Source organism: Carassius auratus, chromosome 21 (assembly GCF_003368295.1).
Source record: "Carassius auratus strain Wakin chromosome 21, ASM336829v1, whole genome shotgun sequence".
In the NCBI taxonomy this organism is placed as follows: domain Eukaryota; kingdom Metazoa; phylum Chordata; class Actinopteri; order Cypriniformes; family Cyprinidae; genus Carassius; species Carassius auratus.
Genome location: NC_039263.1, coordinates 13,156,516 through 13,178,322, shown reverse-complemented (window position 1 = coordinate 13,178,322; position 21,807 = coordinate 13,156,516). Strand labels below are relative to the sequence as shown.

General features: G+C 36.9%; 1 protein-coding gene across 3 annotated transcripts in view; it reads right to left on the bottom strand.

Moving 5' to 3' along the window:
• Positions 1–21,429, bottom strand: part of LOC113038581 (protein turtle homolog B-like) — a 100,323-nt gene extending 78,894 nt beyond the window's left edge. For all 3 annotated transcript variants that reach the window (XM_026196101.1, XM_026196102.1, XM_026196103.1), the window contains exon 1: positions 19,984–21,429. In XM_026196101.1, the coding sequence (XP_026051886.1) occupies positions 19,984–20,047 (64 nt within the window). In that variant the 5' untranslated portion in view covers positions 20,048–21,429. The remainder of the gene's footprint in view (positions 1–19,983) is intronic.
• Between the last annotated feature and the right edge of the window lie 378 nt (positions 21,430–21,807).

The window sequence follows — 21,807 nt, the reverse complement described above, 5'->3', positions numbered from 1 at the left end:
GGTTTATGAAATATGCTTATGACTCATAAGTTACGAGTACACAAACTAGAAAGAAATGCAATGTTTATGCAGGTAAAAGTTGCTCTGAGTCAAAGTTTACAAAGAGAGATTGGGGTCATTTTGGGTTAAAGGCTGGCAGGAGTTACTTATTAAGAACATATAACGTCACATATCTTTCTAAAGTGAGAAATGGCAGTTGTGATATTATGCAAATGTTAGACCAATGAGGCCTCCAGGTTTAAAAGGGCACTGCAGATATGGGTCCCAAATGAAGCTTCTTACCCCCTGCTGAATGCTAGTATTAGGGGCAGATGGCTAAGGGTGGATCAGCATGCTCTTGGTCTACTGAGAGGACAGTAATGGCATACCAACCACATTTAGAGCTTTACCCCTGCACGTATGACATTAACCTGATAGGTCAGCTGGAGTTTAAGACTTTAAGACAGAATATAAGCCTCAAATGAACTTTTCTTCTTAGTTCTGGCTTGAAGTTTTCAGGCTTATTTCTACAGTTCTACTGGAAGTTCAGTCCTAAGTGCTCATTAGACTACAATTAGCCTATCATTTATTATAATAAATTCCTTAAAAGTTTTACACTTTTAAAAAGACACTGCATCAAAATAGCTTCTGTTGCTTCAGCTTGTAATGTAGAAAATGACTTTAAATCACAGATCATGTAGATAAGTTAAATTATAAGTATCTTATAGGTTTGGAAGCTATAGTTTTAAAGTACTTTAGAGATACAACTCTGTCACAAAGCTTTGATATTGTATGGGATTTCAACATTTCAGGCAATCCAAATGGTGATTAACACCTACAAAGTAACTTTTACATTTCTTTGTAATCCCATAATAATCTTTCCATTTTATTCTTCTAAAGTGCCAAACCTTTCCGGAACGATCTGACATGAGGCATGACTTGGGATCCTATCGGTCAAAATGTTCTGCATCCAGTAAAAGACAGGAGTTTGACAGACACATTAATGATTTAACATTAATACATTTAACTTTCCTTTCCATTTTATATAATGTTACACAATCAACTTTAGCAGAATATACAGAGTACTTAATCTAGACTAATGGTTTAATCCATTTTCTTTCATTAGGTTCAGACTGAACGACACAACACTTTTCATGGTAGACCAGCACATCACTTTATATTCCCTAATACATTTGCTTTTTTTCTGTTTAATGTAAGTCAATTCGAAATGACTAAACGGTATGCAGTAATACCTAAAACCATGTTTTTAAGGCACTAGAATTTGGATGGCTGTGCAAAGTAAGAAGCAAATCAAAGCAAATTACTAGAAATTACTTTGGCAAATTTCATCTGCATTTGACCTGCAATGAAAACTCCAGACTATGTTTCAGCTTGCAGAAATGCTAAATGGATGCTTTTCTCTCCCATTAAAAACAACAATGCTAAAGACCTAACACTTAAAATGCAATGAGAGGAAATCACTTAATTGGCTGTTTCCTTCAGCCCTCTAGCATAGTGCTCTCAAAGAGATGGAAATAGAGAATATAATTAATATAGTGTTCTTACAATGTTCTCTGCAGGGGCACAATCACTAAGGTCTTTTTCAGACAGGCTGGTGGCTTTGTCAACAGTGGAGAAGCAACACAGGGATACAACAAAGACAACTAAACCAGGTTTATAAATGTGACTGGGGACCACAAAGCCAGTCATATGTGTAATTTTTTTTTTATTAAATTTTTTTTAATTGAGGTTTATACATCATCTGAAAGCTGCATAAATAAGTTTTTCATTGATGTATAGTTTGTATACAAAAATATCTAAATATTGAGAAAATCACCTTTAAAGTTGTCCAAATGAAGTCCTTAGTGTTGCATATTGATAATCAAAATTTGATAATCAAAAGTTTTGATATACTAATGGTAGGAAATTTACAAAATATCTTCATGGAATATGATATGTACTTAATATCCTAATGATTTTTGGCATAAAAGAAAAATCGATAATTTTGACCCATACAGTGTACTACTGCCTATATTGCTACAAATATACCTATACTTATGACTTTTTTATTATGGTTTTGTGGTCCAGGGTCACATACTGTATAATGCTGAAACCTTATAAACGCATTCAATTTCTGAAATTTGGGTAAGCACAGTTTTGTAGAATTTTGATAGTCTATTGCAGGACTTCAGTTACTGGACAGTTAAAAAACCTTTTTTGTATGCTGTGCCTTCAAACTGATCTCTATTGAAACACCATAGAAACAGCCACAAACATTGCAACAGCAACAGCCAATCCAATGATAAAACTATTTGATATATTTTGCTACGTAATTTGTACAATGTGACTTGTACAGAAAGGTGATGTTAACAACTGTCTAAACTGTACCGTGTGGGGCATAAACAGATTGTGCAAAAATATACAAATGAGATCTTAGATCAAGTTCATATGAATAGCCACCAATTCATCAAAATGTAAAACTGTTACAATCTGACATTATATTGCATTGCACAGTTTTGTGTATTTTGCCGTTTTTCTTATTTCATTTCATTTATGGACAATACCAAGTTTAAAACCTTTTTAAAAAACTAGGGCTGGGCAACTTAACGCGGTATCATCGATTAATGCCGATAATTATTTTATAGTGCGTTAACACAGTTTTTTTATTATTATGAAAGTCTGTTGCTCACTGGATCTGAATACACATACAGACAAATCATGGGTCACAGGAGGGGATGCTCCCGATCAAAGTATTTAGGCTAAGCATCAGCATTCACAAACCACTGTCCACTGCTATTTGTAACAGAAAAGAATGCAACAAGCTCGTAATCACGACTTTATAAGTGGGAAATAGGAAGTTTCCGATAACTAGTAAAGACAGCAGAGAATCGCTTGCTCAGCACAGTGAAGTGCACTGTTTTTATTATTTTCACTTGTATGGGACGCGGTAACACCTGACCCTCTCACAATATATTCCTTTGCACATCTATTGCTTTTGCCCGGTCAGAAATATTCAAGCAAGCATGCAGCCCGATGTCAGCGCTCTGGCGCGGATAGCGCTCACACTCACTGATCTATAGAGGAGCATCTCAATAAATTAGAATGTCATGGAATTCAACTCAAATTGTGAAACTCGTTTATTAAATAAATTCAATGCATACAGACTGAAGTAGTTTAAGTCTTTGGTTTTTTTTAATTGTTATGATTTTGGCTCACATTTAACAAAAACCCACCTATTCATTTCCTAAGCCTTCAAAATGGTCTTGGTTCACCAGGCATGGGGAAGATTGCTGATCTTAAACAAGTAATTGTTTGCACATCCCGACTTCTGACAGGTGCAGGACAAAAGAAACTACTAAAGTGAAAAAATGTAATGTATGCAACACTGATTTTAACTCCCATATTTAATAAAAGGCAATGTTTCAACCCTGCTGGGTCTTCTTCAGGCAAAAAAAAAAAAAAAAAAAAAAAAAAAAAAAAGAAGAAGATTGCTGATCTGACAAGCTGTCCAGAAGACAATCATGAACACCCTTCACAAGGAGGGTAAGCCACAAACAATCATTGCCAAAGAAGCTGGCTGTTTACAGAGTGCTGTATCCAAGCGTGTTAACAGAATGTTGAGTGGAAGGAAAAAGTGTGGAAGAAAAAGATGCACATCCAACCGAAAAAAACGCAGCCTTATGAGGACTATCAAGCTAAATCAATTCAAGGAATGGACTGAGACTGGGGTCAAGGCATCAAGACCCACCACACACAGACGTGTCAAGGAATTTGCTGAACTACAGACAACGTCAGAGTCATCTTACCAGGGCTAAGGAGAAGAAGAACTGGACTGTTGCCCAGTGGTCCTAAGTCCTCTTTTCAGATGAGAGCAAGTCTTGTATTTCATTTGAAAAGCAAGGTTGTAGAGTCTGGAGGAAGGGTGGAGAAGCTCATAGACCAAGTTGCTTGAAGTCCAGTGTTAAGTTTCCACAGTCTGTGATGATTTGGGGTGCAATGTCATCTGCTGGTGTTGGTCCATTGTGTTTTTTGAAATCCAAAGTCACTTCACCCGTTTATCAAGACATCTTGGGGCACTTCGTGTTTCCTTCTGCTGACCAGCTTTTTGAATATGCTGATTTCATTTTCCAACAGGATTTGGCACCTGACCACACTGCCAAAAGCACAGTGCTGGTGTGCTTAACTGGCCAGCAAACTCACCAGACCTGAACCCAATATGGATTCTATGGGCTATTGTCAAGAGGAAGATGAGAAAACAGGAGACCAAACAATGCAGATGAGCTGAAGGCCACTGTCAAAGATACATGGGCTTCCATACCAACCTCAGCAGTGCCCCAAACCGATCACCTCCATGCCACCCCGAATTGAGGTAGTATTTAAAGCAAAAGGAGCCCCTACCAAGTATTGAGGACATGTACATTAAATGAACATACTTTCCAGAAGGCCAACAATTCAGTAAAAAAAAAAAAAAAGTTTTTATTGGTCTTATGAAGTATTCTAATTTGTTGAGATGATATGAAATGGTGTTTTTTTGTTAAATGTGAGCCAAAATCATCACAATTAAAATAACTAAAGACTTAAACTACTTCAGTCTGTGTGCACTGAAATTATTTAATACACAAGTTTCACAATTTGAGTTGAATTACTGAAATAAATGAACTTTTCCACGACATTCTAATTTTTTGAGATGCACCTGTTTATAACTGAACCGCACTCTGGTCCAACTCTTCCAACCGAGTCAGGGACTGCTAAATGATTAATCAAACAAATCAGGCTTTAGGGGTTAAAATTGCCTAGTGTGACCACACCCTAATTATTCTCCTGCATCCCGCATACACAAGTCTCATCCTGCCTGAGATTAGTCAACTAGTGATTCAGACAACTAGTCAATTTAACTGACATATTTAGACTAGCACATCCCTAAATAAGACCTTCATTTTTTATGTGTTAGACAGGTCTCATTTCTCATTTCGCTGCCAATTCGCGTTTCAATATCCCGCACCTGTTGTGAGCTTGCGTTGTCAGGGCTACAGAGGTTAATCTATCCTCCAGATAAGGGCCACATGATTAAGATCCAGCTTCACAAACTCCTCAGAGGATAGTCTGATTTCCTCCCGAACTCTCCCAGGCAGCGTTCACTCCTCTTTTAGGCATGTGCGTAAATGACTGTGTAGTAATGATGTTAGAAGCTGACTCAACAACACGATAGGAAGAAACAGAAACAAAATATCGGATTCCACCAATGAGGTCTTAAAACTGTGACAATTGTCTATTTTTGATTCCTAGCAAGTAACCTAAAGCCAATAGGTTTGACACATGCTGGTTTAAATCAAGGAAAAATGATGGATTTTAAAATATTTCAGGTAACTACAAAATTTAAAGGCAGCACTGTTGCCTGGTGACTGGATTACTTTCTTGAATCTATTTTTATTCTGAATTATAACAAAATTCAATTTTAACCATCTATAGCTGTCATTACTTTGCACAGAATATGTTTCTCATTCATAGCTGAAAACAAAAACTCACATTAATACTGTACTGGTTTGCTATGCTAGATGATTCATTGTAGTAATAATTAGATGTGACTGTCAATAAAGGGAAGTGGAAAGTGATTATAGTTCTCATGCTGATAGATTTTGAGTCACTTTACAATTCACCTCGGGGGATTTGGTCTGATCCATAAGTAGTTGTTATCTCTTCTATAGACTACACAGAAAACACACACACATACATACATATACATATATACATATATATATATATATATATATATATATATATATATATATATATATATATATATATATATATATATATATATATATATATGCACAGTGTTCAAAGATAATAGATTATGAAATCACATATAAAGATGTATTTGATTACAACTCGAGTTGTAAAAAAGCACTATAATGATCAGCTAACTGCATTCAATGTAAAAGTAAAATAAATAACAACAAAAAAATATATATATATAATACATTTTCATTTAATTGCAATTAACATGCAATTAAGTCCCAGAAAACATTCAGTTTGCAGCTAAATATATTATTTTACTGAGTGTTATTTTAGTAATAAATACTTCTTTAAAAAAGTATGCAAAATTTTACTTTGTACTCTTCATTGTATTTTTTTACAAGGGAAAGTAAGTTGGGCAGAATTTGGACTATGTTTAAGCACTTCTGAAATTCCATTAAGCTGAACTGTGTTCATTTGCCAGCAAAGACAGCAAATCTGACAATGGTGGGTGCACTGTAATATATGAGATTGTGAATATACCCAGGCATCTATGGCAGGCGCCGGCTGCTAATCCTATATTGTTGGGGAAATGTTGACTGTTTTCTATCTTCTTAGTCTGCAACTTTTCATGGCTGAAGAGTCAGTGATTAATCTGCAGCCTTCCAGCATCACTTCTGCAACCGAGACTGCAGATCCAAAATCATTCCCTGCAAAATCTCTGAACATTACTGATTACACATGCTCTGCGTAGCAAACAGGATGGAAGTGAATCATTAGCCGTTTCAAAACCTTAATAGGCAGCTACTTTTGGCAACATCCAAAATGTCATGCTACTGTACCTCATAAATAATACATTCTGAAAGCTCTAGTACATACAGTAGGCAGAAACTTTCCAAGCCTGACAAATTGCACTCTGCATGGGAAAGTCATCTTACAGCTGATTTTAACAGTTTGATATTAGCATGTCGCTAAGCTAACAGCACAATACTCTAATACTTTCCAATTTTTAATCAAATATATTTAGAATTATAGTTTCCGTGAAGATTTATATATATTTGCCAACATAAGGTATCCTACATGACAGCATACTGTAATTAAGATATCTGTGCAAATTTCCAGAGAGAATAACGGTCTCAAAATTGTATGGTTCTTTGTAGGGAAACTGAGGTAAAATGTCCAGTAATGAAACTTTGATGGCATAATATCACAACAATTGTATTTTAAAGTGACATTTGAATGGATTTAATAAAGAGGCAGAGAGTATCCAAATCACATGACGGATTTCTCAATCGTGTGCACTGAGAAAAAAAAAAAAAGGAAAATTGTCCTTCTGGAATTGGACAATTAGAACCTATTGTCCCCTAAAACCTGCACGAACACCATCTCACTGGTTTTGAATGATTTTCAAAAAGCAGGATTTCAGTTTTAAGCTAATCCAAAATCATATTTTACTACAATAATTGTTATAATTGTTTTATTGTAATGCTGTAATGTGGATTTTACCCGGGAAAATGTGGATTACAACAATACAGAGTCTCATTTAAAAAAGAACAAGACTGGCTCATATTTACTTGAAGAAAGCAGCGTTAGTCGCTACAGCAATTCCCTGGGAATGCCTTTCAAAATATCAGCCCATTAATCCTATCATATATATAAATATAACAGAGACAAAAACAGAATCTGTATCTAAATATATTTTCAAGCACATGCACATTTGGGTTAGCAAAGGCAGAAGACACCTACGATTCTCTGTGCTGGCTAGCATTATATAAGCAGCAATTGGATTCTCTGGCAATATATCTCTCTATTTCTATCTGACAGCTATTCCCTGTTTACCTCCCTTTCACCTTTTCACAGTGTGCACCTAGTATGCTTTTTGCATGCTGTAGTTCATGCCACTGCACTCTGGAGAGCCCAGAAAACATGCTAACAGTAGCAAGCTACCTCAGCAAACTGTTTTCATTTGTAACAGTGACTGGCTAAACAGTCAATATCAAGCTGTTTCCTGCCAAAATTGTTTGTTGGTGCAATGAAAGTAATACAAGTATCAGACAGACTCATGTCTCAACTCAAGAATTTCTATATTGCTAGTTTAGTGTTGGTTTATCTGGTTGGCTAATGCTGGGTTGGTGCTTGTTTGACCTGGCGCATTGGGGGAACTCATCTGCATAGTCCAACAAACATTAGCAATGCAGCAATATGTCTGTTCCAGTCTGCCCAAAATTAAAACACAAGAGAACACATGCTTTTCATCTCCCATTGAACACAGGGGCTAACAGATGACTTGGTGTCAATCTGTCAGAAGATTACACTTTGCACATGGCAAGATGGCACACAGTAAATGTCTCCTGAAAACATTTCTTTCCCACTGGCTCCAAAGCACTGTGAAGAAGCACATAAAAGTGTCATGTCCCACGTCGCCCCTTATATAACAGAAGCACAAAATTACCTCTTCAACCCAAAATATTAATTTAACAGCAAAAACTATCACAGTACCATAGTCTAATAAATCTGCCAGTCTTTTAGAAGAAGATTGCTGCATTAAAGGAATGTTCCAAAAACTAATTAAGCTTAATCAATAGCATTTGTGGAATAATGTTAATTATCATTTGTCCTTCCATTTCTCTTTCTCTTTTAAAAAGTAGTATAGCCATAAATGTCTTTAATATTATTTTAGTGTGGAAAAAAATACTCACCTTTTATCTAAACTCATGTTAAAATATATAATAAATTTTCACAACTTCATTGTCATGACAATATAATGCCTAAAACCTTAGAAAGAATTTATGTACACGTTTTTGTAAAATTATGTTTCACATTTCTGCTTTTAAATGGCATTAAAAAATCTACCCCATTTACTTCTATTGTAAGTGTCTCATCTTAATGTAACCTCAGTTTTTACAAATCAACAACATGAAACTAAAACCCGAAGTACCTTACAGTTAAGTGTATGCTAGGTTATGCGTTAAGCAGAGCTGCACGATTAATCATCAAAAGATGCCATCTCCATTCAAATGTTTCATCTTTTGTAAGAAATTTTCCCTTCAGATTGGTGCTTCAAATAATGTTTGTTGGTTAAAATGTTGATTTTAACCAACAAACAATGTTGATTACATTGACAAGTGACTGTTAAAAATGTATTTGCAATTGAATCTTTCATTCAAGAGAGCTGTTCAAAAACAGTGATTCATTCAGTAATGGAACAAGTGAAGTATTAATGAGTGAGTCATTAAATCATTCATTTAAATCAAACACTTTTTTTAATAGAATGAGGCAATTAATATTTTGTCACAGCCTCTAGTAAATTACGTTATTTTGCTTATATCAGAATTGTGGGGAAACTGTAATTTCAATTAAAAATTGTGAATCTCAATTTATCCCAAAATCTTGCAGCTCTAGCATTAAGAAGACATTGCAAAAATCTGCATTGTATGCACATTTTGTAGTCTTTATGCTTAGATTGCATAAGCAATGTTTTCACTAATTCATTTGTGCACAACGTGGCGACTTACCCAGCCTACTGTTTCACAGTCAAAAAAGAAACAGATGCAATGAAACAACAACAGAAACACACATTGATGAGTGCTTGCATGAGGTGGTTTAGAGCAAAGATATTTAATTGGTCCTAACTTTTGGTGCAAACACCAGAAAAGAATGAATATTTCTTGTGTCCATGTGTGTTAGCAGGGGCATGTTTGTGTATGAGCACCTTCCCTTTGAAACTGTTGGCCGCATTTATAAGGAGATTGCCTGAGTGACCTCCCACACCACTCTGTAAAAGCAAGATGGCAGAACACAGTGCAGAGCTTTCTGCTGAAGGCCAACTACCACTAAAAAATTAAAACATAAACAAAAACTAAAACATAAAAAAGACCTTTGACAACGAGAAGAATTAAACCAGAATTAACATTACTCTGGCTTTCCTGAGATACAGAACATTACAGGCAGCTAAAGTGATCCAATTTGACTAGTAAATTTGTAACAACTACAATATCAACATATAGTCAATGTTTCTATAGCAGCACAACAGTTATCAAGTCACTTGATATTGTAGATATTCCATTTTCTTGATGTGTAGCAGGGGGGTGTAGGTGAAAGGAGGGCTGAGGTGTGGCCTAAGCGCACGTTTGATTTGGTCTAAAAGGCAGTGCTCACATGCCACATCTAATGATTGAAAAATCATGTATAACCCCTTTGATTAGCATCAATTTTATCATCCGGAATATACCTCAAAATCTTATTAATGGTCTGGCTGACCTCTGAGTGAAAGAGGCAGGGCAGATATGATTGGGGTGGAAGGTTGGACAGCTTTGATTTGAAGGGGAAAGTTGATCAAAGGTAGGAGCCATGCCACGAGAAAGAGAGGAGGTGGCTCAGGAGGGCCTGATTCATCACACCCAGTCAGCATCCTTCCTGTGTCACGTCCCGTGCCAGGCGTCCACCGCAGTACACAGTGAGCAAACACATGGACTCTTAAAAATGATGGATCTAATTTTAACAGAACTATAGTGCAGCCAAACAGATTGAGAGAGATGGATGCATAGATAGCGATCGCTCCGAATTGATTGCCTTCTGAAGGATGGTGGTGAAGGAGGAGAGGAAAAGCAAAAGGGGCGGCAATAGCGAGAGAGAGAGTATCCTTGGCAGAGAGCCTGGGGTACAGTACTGAAGTATCTCATGGCCAGAGTATGAATGTTTAATGGACGTGGTGGAGCCGGGCGGGAGGAAGCCGAGTGCGCTGCATCAATGGACAGCTGAAAAATGAGACGCGAGGGGAAGCGGTCCAGTCAGGGGGCGGGGAGAGACGATCAGCACGCTGCCTGGCCGCCTGCCGGGCCCACGCACGTCAGAGGAGTCACACACTCACATCTCAATCTCAGTGCTGACTGGTGATGATAGTGTCCTGTGTTGCACTGTTGTATATGCAGATGTGAAGTGGCAACGTGATAAAAGGTACATTTGTCAGACTTTTTGTCCTAATCAGAGTAGCTCCACCCACACTGAAATCTCATTGGACAGAACAACCACTCCTCATAAGGGAAACACCAGTATTTATATTCTATACTATTTTGAGAAAAAAAAAATCACTAAAACTAAACAGTCATCAATGCTACAAATTAATTTAGGCATCACAGCATTATAATATATATATATATATATATATATATATATATATATATATATATATATATATATATATATATATATATATATATATATAAATAATTTTATTTTTTTCCATAGTCATATATTTTCTTTCTTCTGAACTTTTGCTTCTAAAACATACCTAAGCAGCATATGCAGTTTTTTTTTCAACAGGGATGAGTCCTATTGTAGTCTTAATATTCCACTGACTCAAACTCTGAACCACCAAAGAATTTATAGCACGTTTCTACCAAGGGCTGAATCATGATTCTTACACTGCTCCCCCGACGCTGAGTCAGACTAAACACCTCTGCCCAGCATCACTCCTTTATTAGTCAGCACTCTAACCAAACTGCTGGAGCACCGTCTTCCAAGCATCCTTGAGTATCATCATTTTTAATTATTCTCATCAAAAAGGGACATTTCTGTTTCTGAAATCAAGAAGTGCGTCAAGATACCACTGCATTATAGCATCATCCACAAACTACACAAGTACAACACATGCACAATGGCCATCTAAGATGACTGATGATCTTTTGGGTGAGCTGAAAGTTGTGGCCAAATCACAGATGCAGATCTAAACAAGAGCAAAGTGTATCGATCAATAGGCCCATGCTCTCAATTCTGTAAAGATCAAAGGCTTTCTGTTCAGTGATTTCCACGGTGCTAAAGTAGACGTTAAGCTGTAGCTTTTACTTAGACCAGGAATCTGCTTTCCACTGACTAAACACACAGTACATGGAAAAATATCCAGTTCTTCCATTCCCAGTGTGGACGATACATAAAATAACCCAAAGAGAAGGTTGAAAGGAAAACTAGGTTCTTTAAGTGGAGGTAGCAACGTAAAAGTCACATTGGAAAATAGTGTCTACCAAATGCATACATGTGAACTTGATAGTTTTACAATGCTGTGATCTTTGATGACACCTAAATGGAGTCAGTGAGTACCCTGACATGAATAAAACAGTCATCTGGCATGTTCTCCAACATGGGAGGGGAGGTTTTCATCTGTTGATGAACTTGAATTAGAAACATACTGTCTTTACTTTAATGCCAGAGCTAAGTCATGCATAATTAACCAAATTCCACAGGGCTCTTTCGAAAGTATCTATATATGGACCATCTTCCACTAGTGTTCTCTTGCATGCATCTATCAGACAAAGGAAAAGGAAGACTGCATTTGGGGGAGGGGGACCTGAGTCAATGCTGTCCCATATACCAGCTGATTGACATATTATGGTTCGTGACTTTTATAGAACGAGCCCTTTGCCCTGAGCCATCAGTGGCCTGTTACTTCCTATTCACATCAATCGGGATGCAAGCCTGCATTTGGTGAAAAATTGATGCTAGAGCACTCAAGGTTGACGGGGTATCTACAGGATGTATGTGGTGAGTGATTTCATTGAGGAAGATATTTAAAAAAAAAATCTTAAGAGACCAGGGATCGAAGTTATAGACCTTAGGGTAGTGCCATATTTAATTTCTGGCAGTAATAAAAATGCGGCTGTGAGGGATAGAAGAAGTACAGTGCGTTCAAAAAACTCCACGGTTTAACAACAGTTGAACTGATGATATGCACTTACGAAAAAAACAGAAGACAAAAACTCCACAAAACAGTGTTGAAGGTTCCAAGTTGTAAAAATTATGTGATCAACAGTTTGTGCCATTGTAAATATTATATTATATTATATTACACATAAATATAGACATATGCATACAATATCTTTTAAACTATTAAATGCAATATTTTTATATAACAAACAAAATATTTTTGCTAAAATGTTTACATTACTTAATATTAAAAATATATACAAGAAAAATTAGCAAGTAAGCCTTTTAAAAAAAGATCTTTTGAATCATAATATATAACCATTTTTAATACACTAACCATGACTGAACTGTGATCCAGATATCAACATAATATCATACCGTTCCAACCTGTAATGTATTTAGGGAAACCAAAAGTGAGAAACAACAGAGGCCGTAACTTAACAGCAAAGTACAGAAATCATTCTACATTTCCATTATTCTCCCCACAAAGACTTAAGCTCAGATAATGGCTAAACTTATATCCAAGTTCCTAATAGCTGAACTAGTCTGTGGATAATAGAAACATCCAGTTCTGAAAGGCTCTACCCACAAAATTCTGAATGAGACAAAGTCTTGTATTGCTTCAGCAGGGAGACTGTTTGGGCATATGCTTTATATCTGGCGGACTAGACTGACAGTGTTGAGGAGAGAGAGTATCAGAGACAGGAAACAGCTTTTGAAGTGCTGAGAAAATAGAAATGGGATCCAGCCACGGACATAGATAAGACATTCACATCAGTATCTACAGCGCTGGGGAGCTATCTGAAGATTTTTGTAGTTTTTTTTTTATTATTCTACACTCCATACACCATAATGGTAAAGCAAAAAACAGGTTTTAGGCATCTTTGCAAATTTATTACAAATAAAAAACTTAAAGGTACAGGTTGTAGGACCTGCCACTAGAGGGCGCAATACCAAAACAATAACAATGTGTGGTTTGATGACACTAAGAAGTAGCATGGAATGATAGGATTTGTTGTCTTCTACCCAACTGCTGACAGCCATCAATCAGACGGAAACATAAATCATGGATTTAACGTGAGTTCAACAATTTGCGCGAGTAGATTACATACAAAGTCAATGCAAAGATGCGATCAGACTATGAATCAGACACGTCCTCGCGCATGTCTAGAGATGCGATGCCCCGTGTTTGGCGTGTGTGCCCTTATAATACTAATCTTGTTGATCGTTATAATAGCATACGTTTTCTGTAAAGATACGAATCAAAACAACTCAACTGTCGAATAACACACAAGCGAGATCAGCATCTCTTTCTAGTTGAAGTCTACAACCACACCCCCTTGATCTTGTGCTCTGCAGTGAGAACCATCTCCACTTCAACTGAAGAAGAGTTCTGCTTCATTGAAGATTTACAGAATCATGTAGCCTTCATTATCCATAATGGAAGTCATCTGAGACAAGTAGAACTCTTCCTAGAGCTGGCCTCCTGGCCAAACTGAGCAACTGATGGAAAAGGGCCTTGTCTAGACTGGTGACCAAGAAGATGTCAGTCACTCTAGTTGAGCTCCATGATCTTAGATGCAGATCGGAGACAGCTTCAGAAGGACAAACATCACTGCAACACTCCACCAATCTGGGGTTTCGTCCTCAGTGAAGACACACAAATACCCACTTGGAATTTGCCACAAAAAAAAAAACACCTAAAGGACCCTTAGTCTGTGAGAAACAGGATTCTCTGGTTTGATAAACCTCAGTTCCATGCATGATGTTTGAAGGAAACCAGGCACTGCTCATCACCTGCAGAGTACCATCCAAAAAGTAAAGTATGCTGTTTTTTTCAGCAGCAGGGACTGAAGGACTCATTAGAGTATAAGAAATGGTCAATACACCAAAATATTGAAACAGCATCAATGAAACCCTAATCCAGAGCATTCAGAACCTCAGACTGGGCAGAAGGTTTATCTTCCAACAGGAAAATGAACCTACAGTAAACACTGCAAAACTGGCTTATAAACAACTCTGTGAATGTCCTTGAGTGGCCCAGCCACAGCCTGGCCTTGAACCCAAACAAATATTTCTGGAGTAACCTGAAAATGTGTGTTTGCCACCATCTAACCTCACAGATCTTGAGAGGTGAAGAGCAGTGAGAATAATGACAGATAATTGCCAAATTATCTGATTATAAGATTATAATTGACCCAAAAGACTTGAGGCTGTTAAGGTGCTTCAGCTAAGTTATGAGTTAAGGGTTTGAACACTTATGCAATGTACTTGGAGTGTATGATGTATGGACTGTAGATTGATGTGGAAACTTTCGCAAAGCACTATTATATATATATATATATATATATATATATATATATATATATATATATATATATATATATATATATATATATATACACATATTATTCAAAAGTTTAATCGAAAGAGAGAGTCCAACTTGCCTGCCCTTCTACTTTTTATATTGTTTCCTAACTTTGTTTGTCCTATAGACCAGCAAAAGCCCAAGAACAAATAAAAATTAACTGTAAATAAAAAAATAAATAAAAAAAACTCTTTGTGTTCTAATAGTTGCAACTCCACTTTGTTCTTTATTGCCCAAAGCATTACCCCTCACTCAGAATCACTGGAGCCAACAAAATGCATTTGAAAATGGCTGTCTCAGCTGTGCCCGCTGTGGTTGCATTCTGCAGCTTTCCATGCAATCAGAGCAAGTCAGCTGCTTTTCCTTGTTTGATTGGAATGCCTGCCATGGATTTGGCTGGATTATAGCTGACATTATAAATCATAATTACAATACATCTAAAGTATCGGTCAAGAGAGCCAATGAGTTTAAATATAGTAATTTGAGGGTTCTTTTATTTTTTGGAAATCTGTAGTACCAAGACAGATAAACAACATGAAAACAGCATGCTCGTGTGAGTGGTGTTGGAAACTAGTCCAGATGTGATGACAGGCTGCTTGTTTGTTATATAAACAATTTTAATTTTTCCACAGGGAAGAGGTTTACACGCTTATCATTCCGCTGGATGAGGATCAAGCCATCACAGCCTGAGGATGAAAGAGAAGTGATGACTGTTGGAAAACACATCCAATGTTATCCAACACCGCTTAAAAATGAGCAGCTGTCAGGTCCCCCACTAGCCCTCCTCTAACAGGCTTTCCATGAAACATAGACTCCGGTACAAACCTCCAGAGCAAGCTTTCTTTAGATTCTCCATTTCCAGCTGGCAGCTACATCAATAACGCCTAAGGGTGAGGAACCCGGCAGAATCTAGTCTGCTAGCAGGTGCTAACTGCTAAAACAAATCACCATCATTTCACATGTATTCACATCAGCTCAAATCATATCCTGTCTGCTCAAATCAAGGAGTAAAGATTTGGCTGGTTAGAATGGCCTGTTAGCACCTTCTGGGAGATGCTGCAACTATGGCATTGTGGGGAATAAAAGGTTATATAATATAATATAATATAATATAATATAATATAATATAATATAATATAATATAATATAATATAATATAATATAATATAATATAATATAATATATGTATGGGAAATGTCACAAATGTCAAACTTTGTTTTAAGAAACAGATCCTTTTAGTCAGACAAAATGAATATAAAGCACATCTGTTTTCAACATTGATATTAATAAGAAATCAGCATACTAGAATAATTTCTGAAAGACACTGAAGACTTGAAGAATGGCTGCTTAAAATTCAGCTTTGCCCCTGCATAAATAAATTACAATTCATTCAAAAAGAAAACAGTCATTTTAAATTGTAATAATATTACATAACATTAATGGTATTTTTTATGGTATTTTTTATTAAAAAAAAATGTAGAGAATTTGTCTAGATTATATTTCATACAACAGTTTGTTCAGAGGGCCTTTTCCAGTGGTGCAATATTACAGTAGTTTTAACTAGGGGTGTAACAGTACGTGTATTCGTACCGAACCGTTATAATATTGGACCGAATGCAATATTTTGTGTGCGGAACATAGGTACATTTTCGTGTTTCCACACGAACATATTAAGTGGCGGAACTCTTCGCGTTTAGCTCAAATCCCGCCCGGCTGCAGCTGATCCAGGCAGCAAGGAACTCGACCGGAAGTTGAAGTCGGGTGGGGGCTGCCATCTTTTAGCAGAACTTCACTTGCGTTAGCATTCCCATTGACTCCCATTCATTTTGGCGTCACTTTGACAGCGAATAACTTTTCATCTGAGGCGTTTAAAGACTCCGTTTGTCCATTATTTATTTCTAAAGATACACGACAATGTATAAAGGGCTCCATTACCTTCTATGTTACATTATGGCCCCGTATAAACAGTTTTTGTAAAAAATAGGCTAACGATTGCGTCATAACCTCTCGACTCTCTGTCGCATTACCGTACAGACAGGAGGAGAAGCTCGCAGGCAATTAACTTAATATGGCGTACTGGCGTTACATTTTAAAATACTATACAAAATAATTAATCAGAATACTTACTCCTGCTCATTCACGCCAAAGAACTCCCCGCTCAAGCTCGCCGTCTCTGCAAGATTAACGATGGCAGTTTGCACCCACAGCCACTTAGAAGATTTACATCTGTCAGACAGGTTGCTGACGTCGTCAAGCTTCGTTTGAGTCTGCGCGTCAGAAACGGAAGTGCTAAAAAACGCTAAAAATGGGCTTCACTTGTCTCAATTGAGTTCCAATGGGGTCGCTGTGTCCATTTCTTTTACGGTCTATGAGCTGATCAGGCCAACACTATAACGAAATCTGAGCAGGTCTAAAAACTGAAACTGTTGTTGCTGCACTTTACACTTTGCAAAAGTTATATATTATATATATATTTTTTTGTTGTTGTTGGTGTTTGTTTTTTTTTTTAAAATATGAGCAGGCCTACAAGCTGGGATTGGTAATCATAGTTATTTATTTATATTTTTCATTATATTTTATTATGTGATATTGATTTGAGACAGAGTATTTTATTTAGTGGATAACTTTGCAGCAGTATTTTATTTCCTATTATTAGTTTTTATTATATAACGTTATAGATTTTTTATCATATTTTATTAAAAAGTGTTTAAAAAATTGTAAACAAATTGTTAAAAAAAGTTTATAGTAATAAACAACCCGCAGTTTAATGTTTGCATTTCTTTCCCTTACTGTACCGAAAATGAACCGAACCGTGGCTTTAAAACCAAGGTACGTACTGAACCGTGATTTTAGCATACCGTTATACCCCTATTATCAACACTTGGTATCATTTTGTTTCACTCCACTTGTTGTCAGATATATACAGACAATATTTGTCTCAGTAAGTGTCAATGGCAGAAGAGCAAACCCACTATAATTTTACAGTATTATTACTGTTATTGTGTCACAGAATGTAGTTGTAAAAGATTTGAACATAGACGTAAAAAGAGTTCTTCAGACCTCAAATGTTTGATTTATAATTAAAGATAGCGAATATTTGAAATTTGTTTAGACATTCAGCGCTTGTACCCGCCAAGAACAGCTTGATCTTAGCCAGTCCTTTGGGAATTTGCTGCTGGCTCTTTGGTTATATTAAACAGGCAAAATTTGGTCTTATTAATCTATTACTTGCAGCAGAGCAAATCAGTTTGTCACTAGGGTAAAGTTAAGTTTCATATCTTTTATTTTTTATGTAACTAAATCCTGTACTAAATAGAGTGCTGATTTTCTACTTTTGACTGAATTGTTTGCTTGTGTTTATTTACAAATTTACTGTACTTTTTTGATAGCTATTGCAGTTCATTTATATATTACTGTTCAAAAAAACGTATTTTACATAACTAATATGCTGTGAATTATGCCTGCAGCATTGTGCCAACGGCCAAATCACAGCTTTGCTGATATACAGCCATATAGTTCAGGTACTCGTGTAATATAATAGATTATATTATGTTATGTTATATTACGTTAGTCACGTGTCATTTAGGGTTCAGGTGATTGGCTCAAAACTGGAGTCTGGACATAAATGGGAATGCTATCTGACTCCTACTATAAACCTCATTGGTGCCAATCTAGATAAATTATGATAAAAAGATTCATTTGAGCACCTGCCAAAATGACATTCGAACAGACATGTCGATTTGGCAAAACAAGTTTAAAGGGGGTGTTAGGCACAAGCTCTTATCATGAGGGAAGTAGGTCTGCTCCTGAGGTGGACTGCTGGAGGTCTCAACAAGTTCAGTGCAGTCAGCCAGTATTGAGCCTCGAGGGCCTACCCGGAGCAACACATCAGCTCAGGGCTCTCAGTCTGCTGTCTCCCAGTCCTCTGTTTAGACAGAGCAACAAAGTAGAGATCTGGCACCTGGCCAGGTTTGTAGCTGGTGATTGCGGGCCTGTTTGCCAGCTGACAGCTCGAGACGGGAGGGTGAGGGCAGGGAGAGAGCTGCACTGGGGCTGGGATAGTGCAGCATGACTCTGACTCTCAGGAGGGAGGCACTGAGAGTACGTAGCAAAGTGCACAGTCAGAACAGCAAAGTAATACCTACCTAAATGTTACCTAGATCTACAGCCATACTGTTAGGTATAGCGTCTCTCCCAACATGGGAAATGTGTAATTATTCATAGTGCATGCATTTAAAAAGTTCTTCAGTGATCCAAGATTGGATGCTCCTTGCTATTCGGCTAGCAGCCCTCTTGTGGACGAGTTAGAATGTGCAGGGCTATATGAGTCCATGAACCCAACATTTGAAATAAAGACACACCACTTATTTAAACAAGTCTCAAGGTCGATCAGATTAACAGAACATATTTTGAATTTCAATTATGGTGACTTATTTAGAGTGCTCTCATGTTTAAAAAGCTCTGCAAGGTCTAAAAAGGCATAATATTCAAAAAGTTAATAACTAAAACTGCATACAGCCAAAAACACTGATACTGTGTAATAAAATACAATTGAGCACCATACCAGTTATACATAACACAACAGCACTCTATTAAAACCACCTTAAGATGTGTAATTTAAGTTCACCTGTATAAATTCAGATCTTAAAGGGAAATTTTAATGGGATAACCATTTTAGCCAAAATGACAACATCTGTTACTATGCAACAATAACTTCTCCTTAGTGGGTAAATCGTGATAAAATGTTTATTTTAGGGTAATCAATCGCTTTAATTTGATAAAACACACTTAAAATGCAGTATACAAGCTCAATGTTTTTAATGGGATTGAAAAACCGGTGAAATTGGTTGGAACAGAGAGCACCAGCTCAAACCCTTCAGTTTTGCAAGACTGAATTACTTAAAAACTAGCACTTGAACAGAAATGTCATTAACCAATGACACAGCAATAATATTGATAAATGAACACAAAATTATAATCCAAAATAATCATAAAATACCCAGAACTGCTATATTGTAAAATATTCAACACGACTAAAATAGCATTTAAATACAAAATAAATAAATAAATAAATAAATAACCCATGGTGACCCAATCCCAAAAATAAATAAATAAATATTAATGACTGGAGAAAAAAGGAAAGAAAAAAAGTCTGCAAACTTAAGGCTGTATATAGCCTAATAAATTGCACTTCAACTCACCTTGAGCAGCTGTTCCTCTGGTGCTGAATACACTTGCTATCAAAGTGGCCACATACCAAATCATAGTACTATTGCCAACCAGAGAGAAACCTCATCACATCTCAAAGTGCCCCTTTCAATAAATCATTCTTAGCCGAGCCCCTGGACGTTAGACACACTGTCAACTGCTGATACCCTATTATTCATGCCCTGCATACTTTTCTCCGACGGTTCCCTTCATTCCTTCCCTCCCCTTCTTTCCTTTCGCATCCTCTCTCGATGAAATAGAGCACCTGCACCAGCGCACGGCAGCCAGACGCGGCTCGATGGCAATGCCAGCGTGAAACCAAGCGTGACAATTTAGCTGTTAGCTCCGCCCCCGCTCGAATTTCATTGGCCGGTGGGGGAGGCGTCGGGGCGGGGATTGGTCGCCTCTCCGTCGCTCTCCATGCAAAAACTGAGAGCACCGCGTTTCAAGGTGAGTTGGAGCGTGAAGTGGCGTCGGAACCGCAGTATCATGCGCAAAAGCGAAGTCGTGAAAGAAGCCTGTCGGATGCCCAACGTAGGTAACAAGGTTTCGCGTGTTGTGAAAGTTAAAGGTGCGGAGGGGTGGACGTCACACTTTAACGTGTGGGGAGGAAATCCTCAACCTGTATGCGTCATCCGCATTTCATCCCATCGATTGCACTGCGCGCGGTCTTGAGACATGAATCCGGAGCCACACTGAATTCTCCGGTAGTAGTGATGTCACTTGTTAGTGACATCATGGTTGAACCATATTTCCACCTCTAAATTAGTTCTAAGGAGGCAAGTACCTGGAGCATTATAATAATTTGACACAGGTGATATAAGTCAAGTCAGTCTAAGGCAATCTAATTTGTATTGCTGTTACCTAAAAATAAATAAATTAAAGTTTTATAGCACAAAATCATGCTCCAGTGCCCCAAGTGAGACGAAAATATCTTTATATGATTCAGACAAAGAATACTAGCCTACTTAAAGGGATAGTTCAACCCCAAAAAATGAAAATTCTGTTATTTGTCATCAGATAATTCTAAACCCACATGCTGTTGTTTTTATTGTAACCTATTAAAAAAAATAGACAAATAGAGGCATTTGCCTTAAAAAAAAAAAAAAAAAAGTAAATTAGTAAGACCACAGTGGTGGTTGCCTTTTTAATGTTATAAAAGCAGTTCAGTGACTTTAAATTTACCCCACTCTAACACTTTCTGAGAAAGTAATAGGTAATGGATATTTGTAGCCCAATCTCGGTCAGTGATGTCTGAAAAAAAAGAAGTCCATAAAACTTGTGAATTTATACAATAGTTTTGGGAACAGATATTATGTTCTGAAATATAATTTTGCACTCCATGTTCAGATTTATAACATGACTTAATTTGTCGGCTATGAACATCCCTTGTTCGAATCCCGACTCAATGACCTTTCCCGATCTCTCTCCCACTTCGCTTCCTGCCAGTTCTGATCTGTCCTGTCATAAAAAAGGGGGAAATGGCTCAAAAAAAAAAAAAAAAAATCTTAAAAAAAGTTGTTCCCCCAAAAAAATACCAGCTACAGAAATTTCCAATAAAGCATTTTATTTTATGTAAGAACTTTAACTGATGCATCTGTCACATATCATATACATTGTTCAAATGTAGGCTGTTTTCAGTCTGAATAAAATGTGTTTAGAAAGCAAATTTCCAGGAATAGAGGTGTCAAATAATTACATTGTACAGCAGCATAATGTTATGCATGCTGTGTTATTTGCTAAATGTATGGTTTTTGAACATCCAAAAAATCAGCCCAATATGGAGGTAGCTGTAAACTCACATCAATTTCAATTTA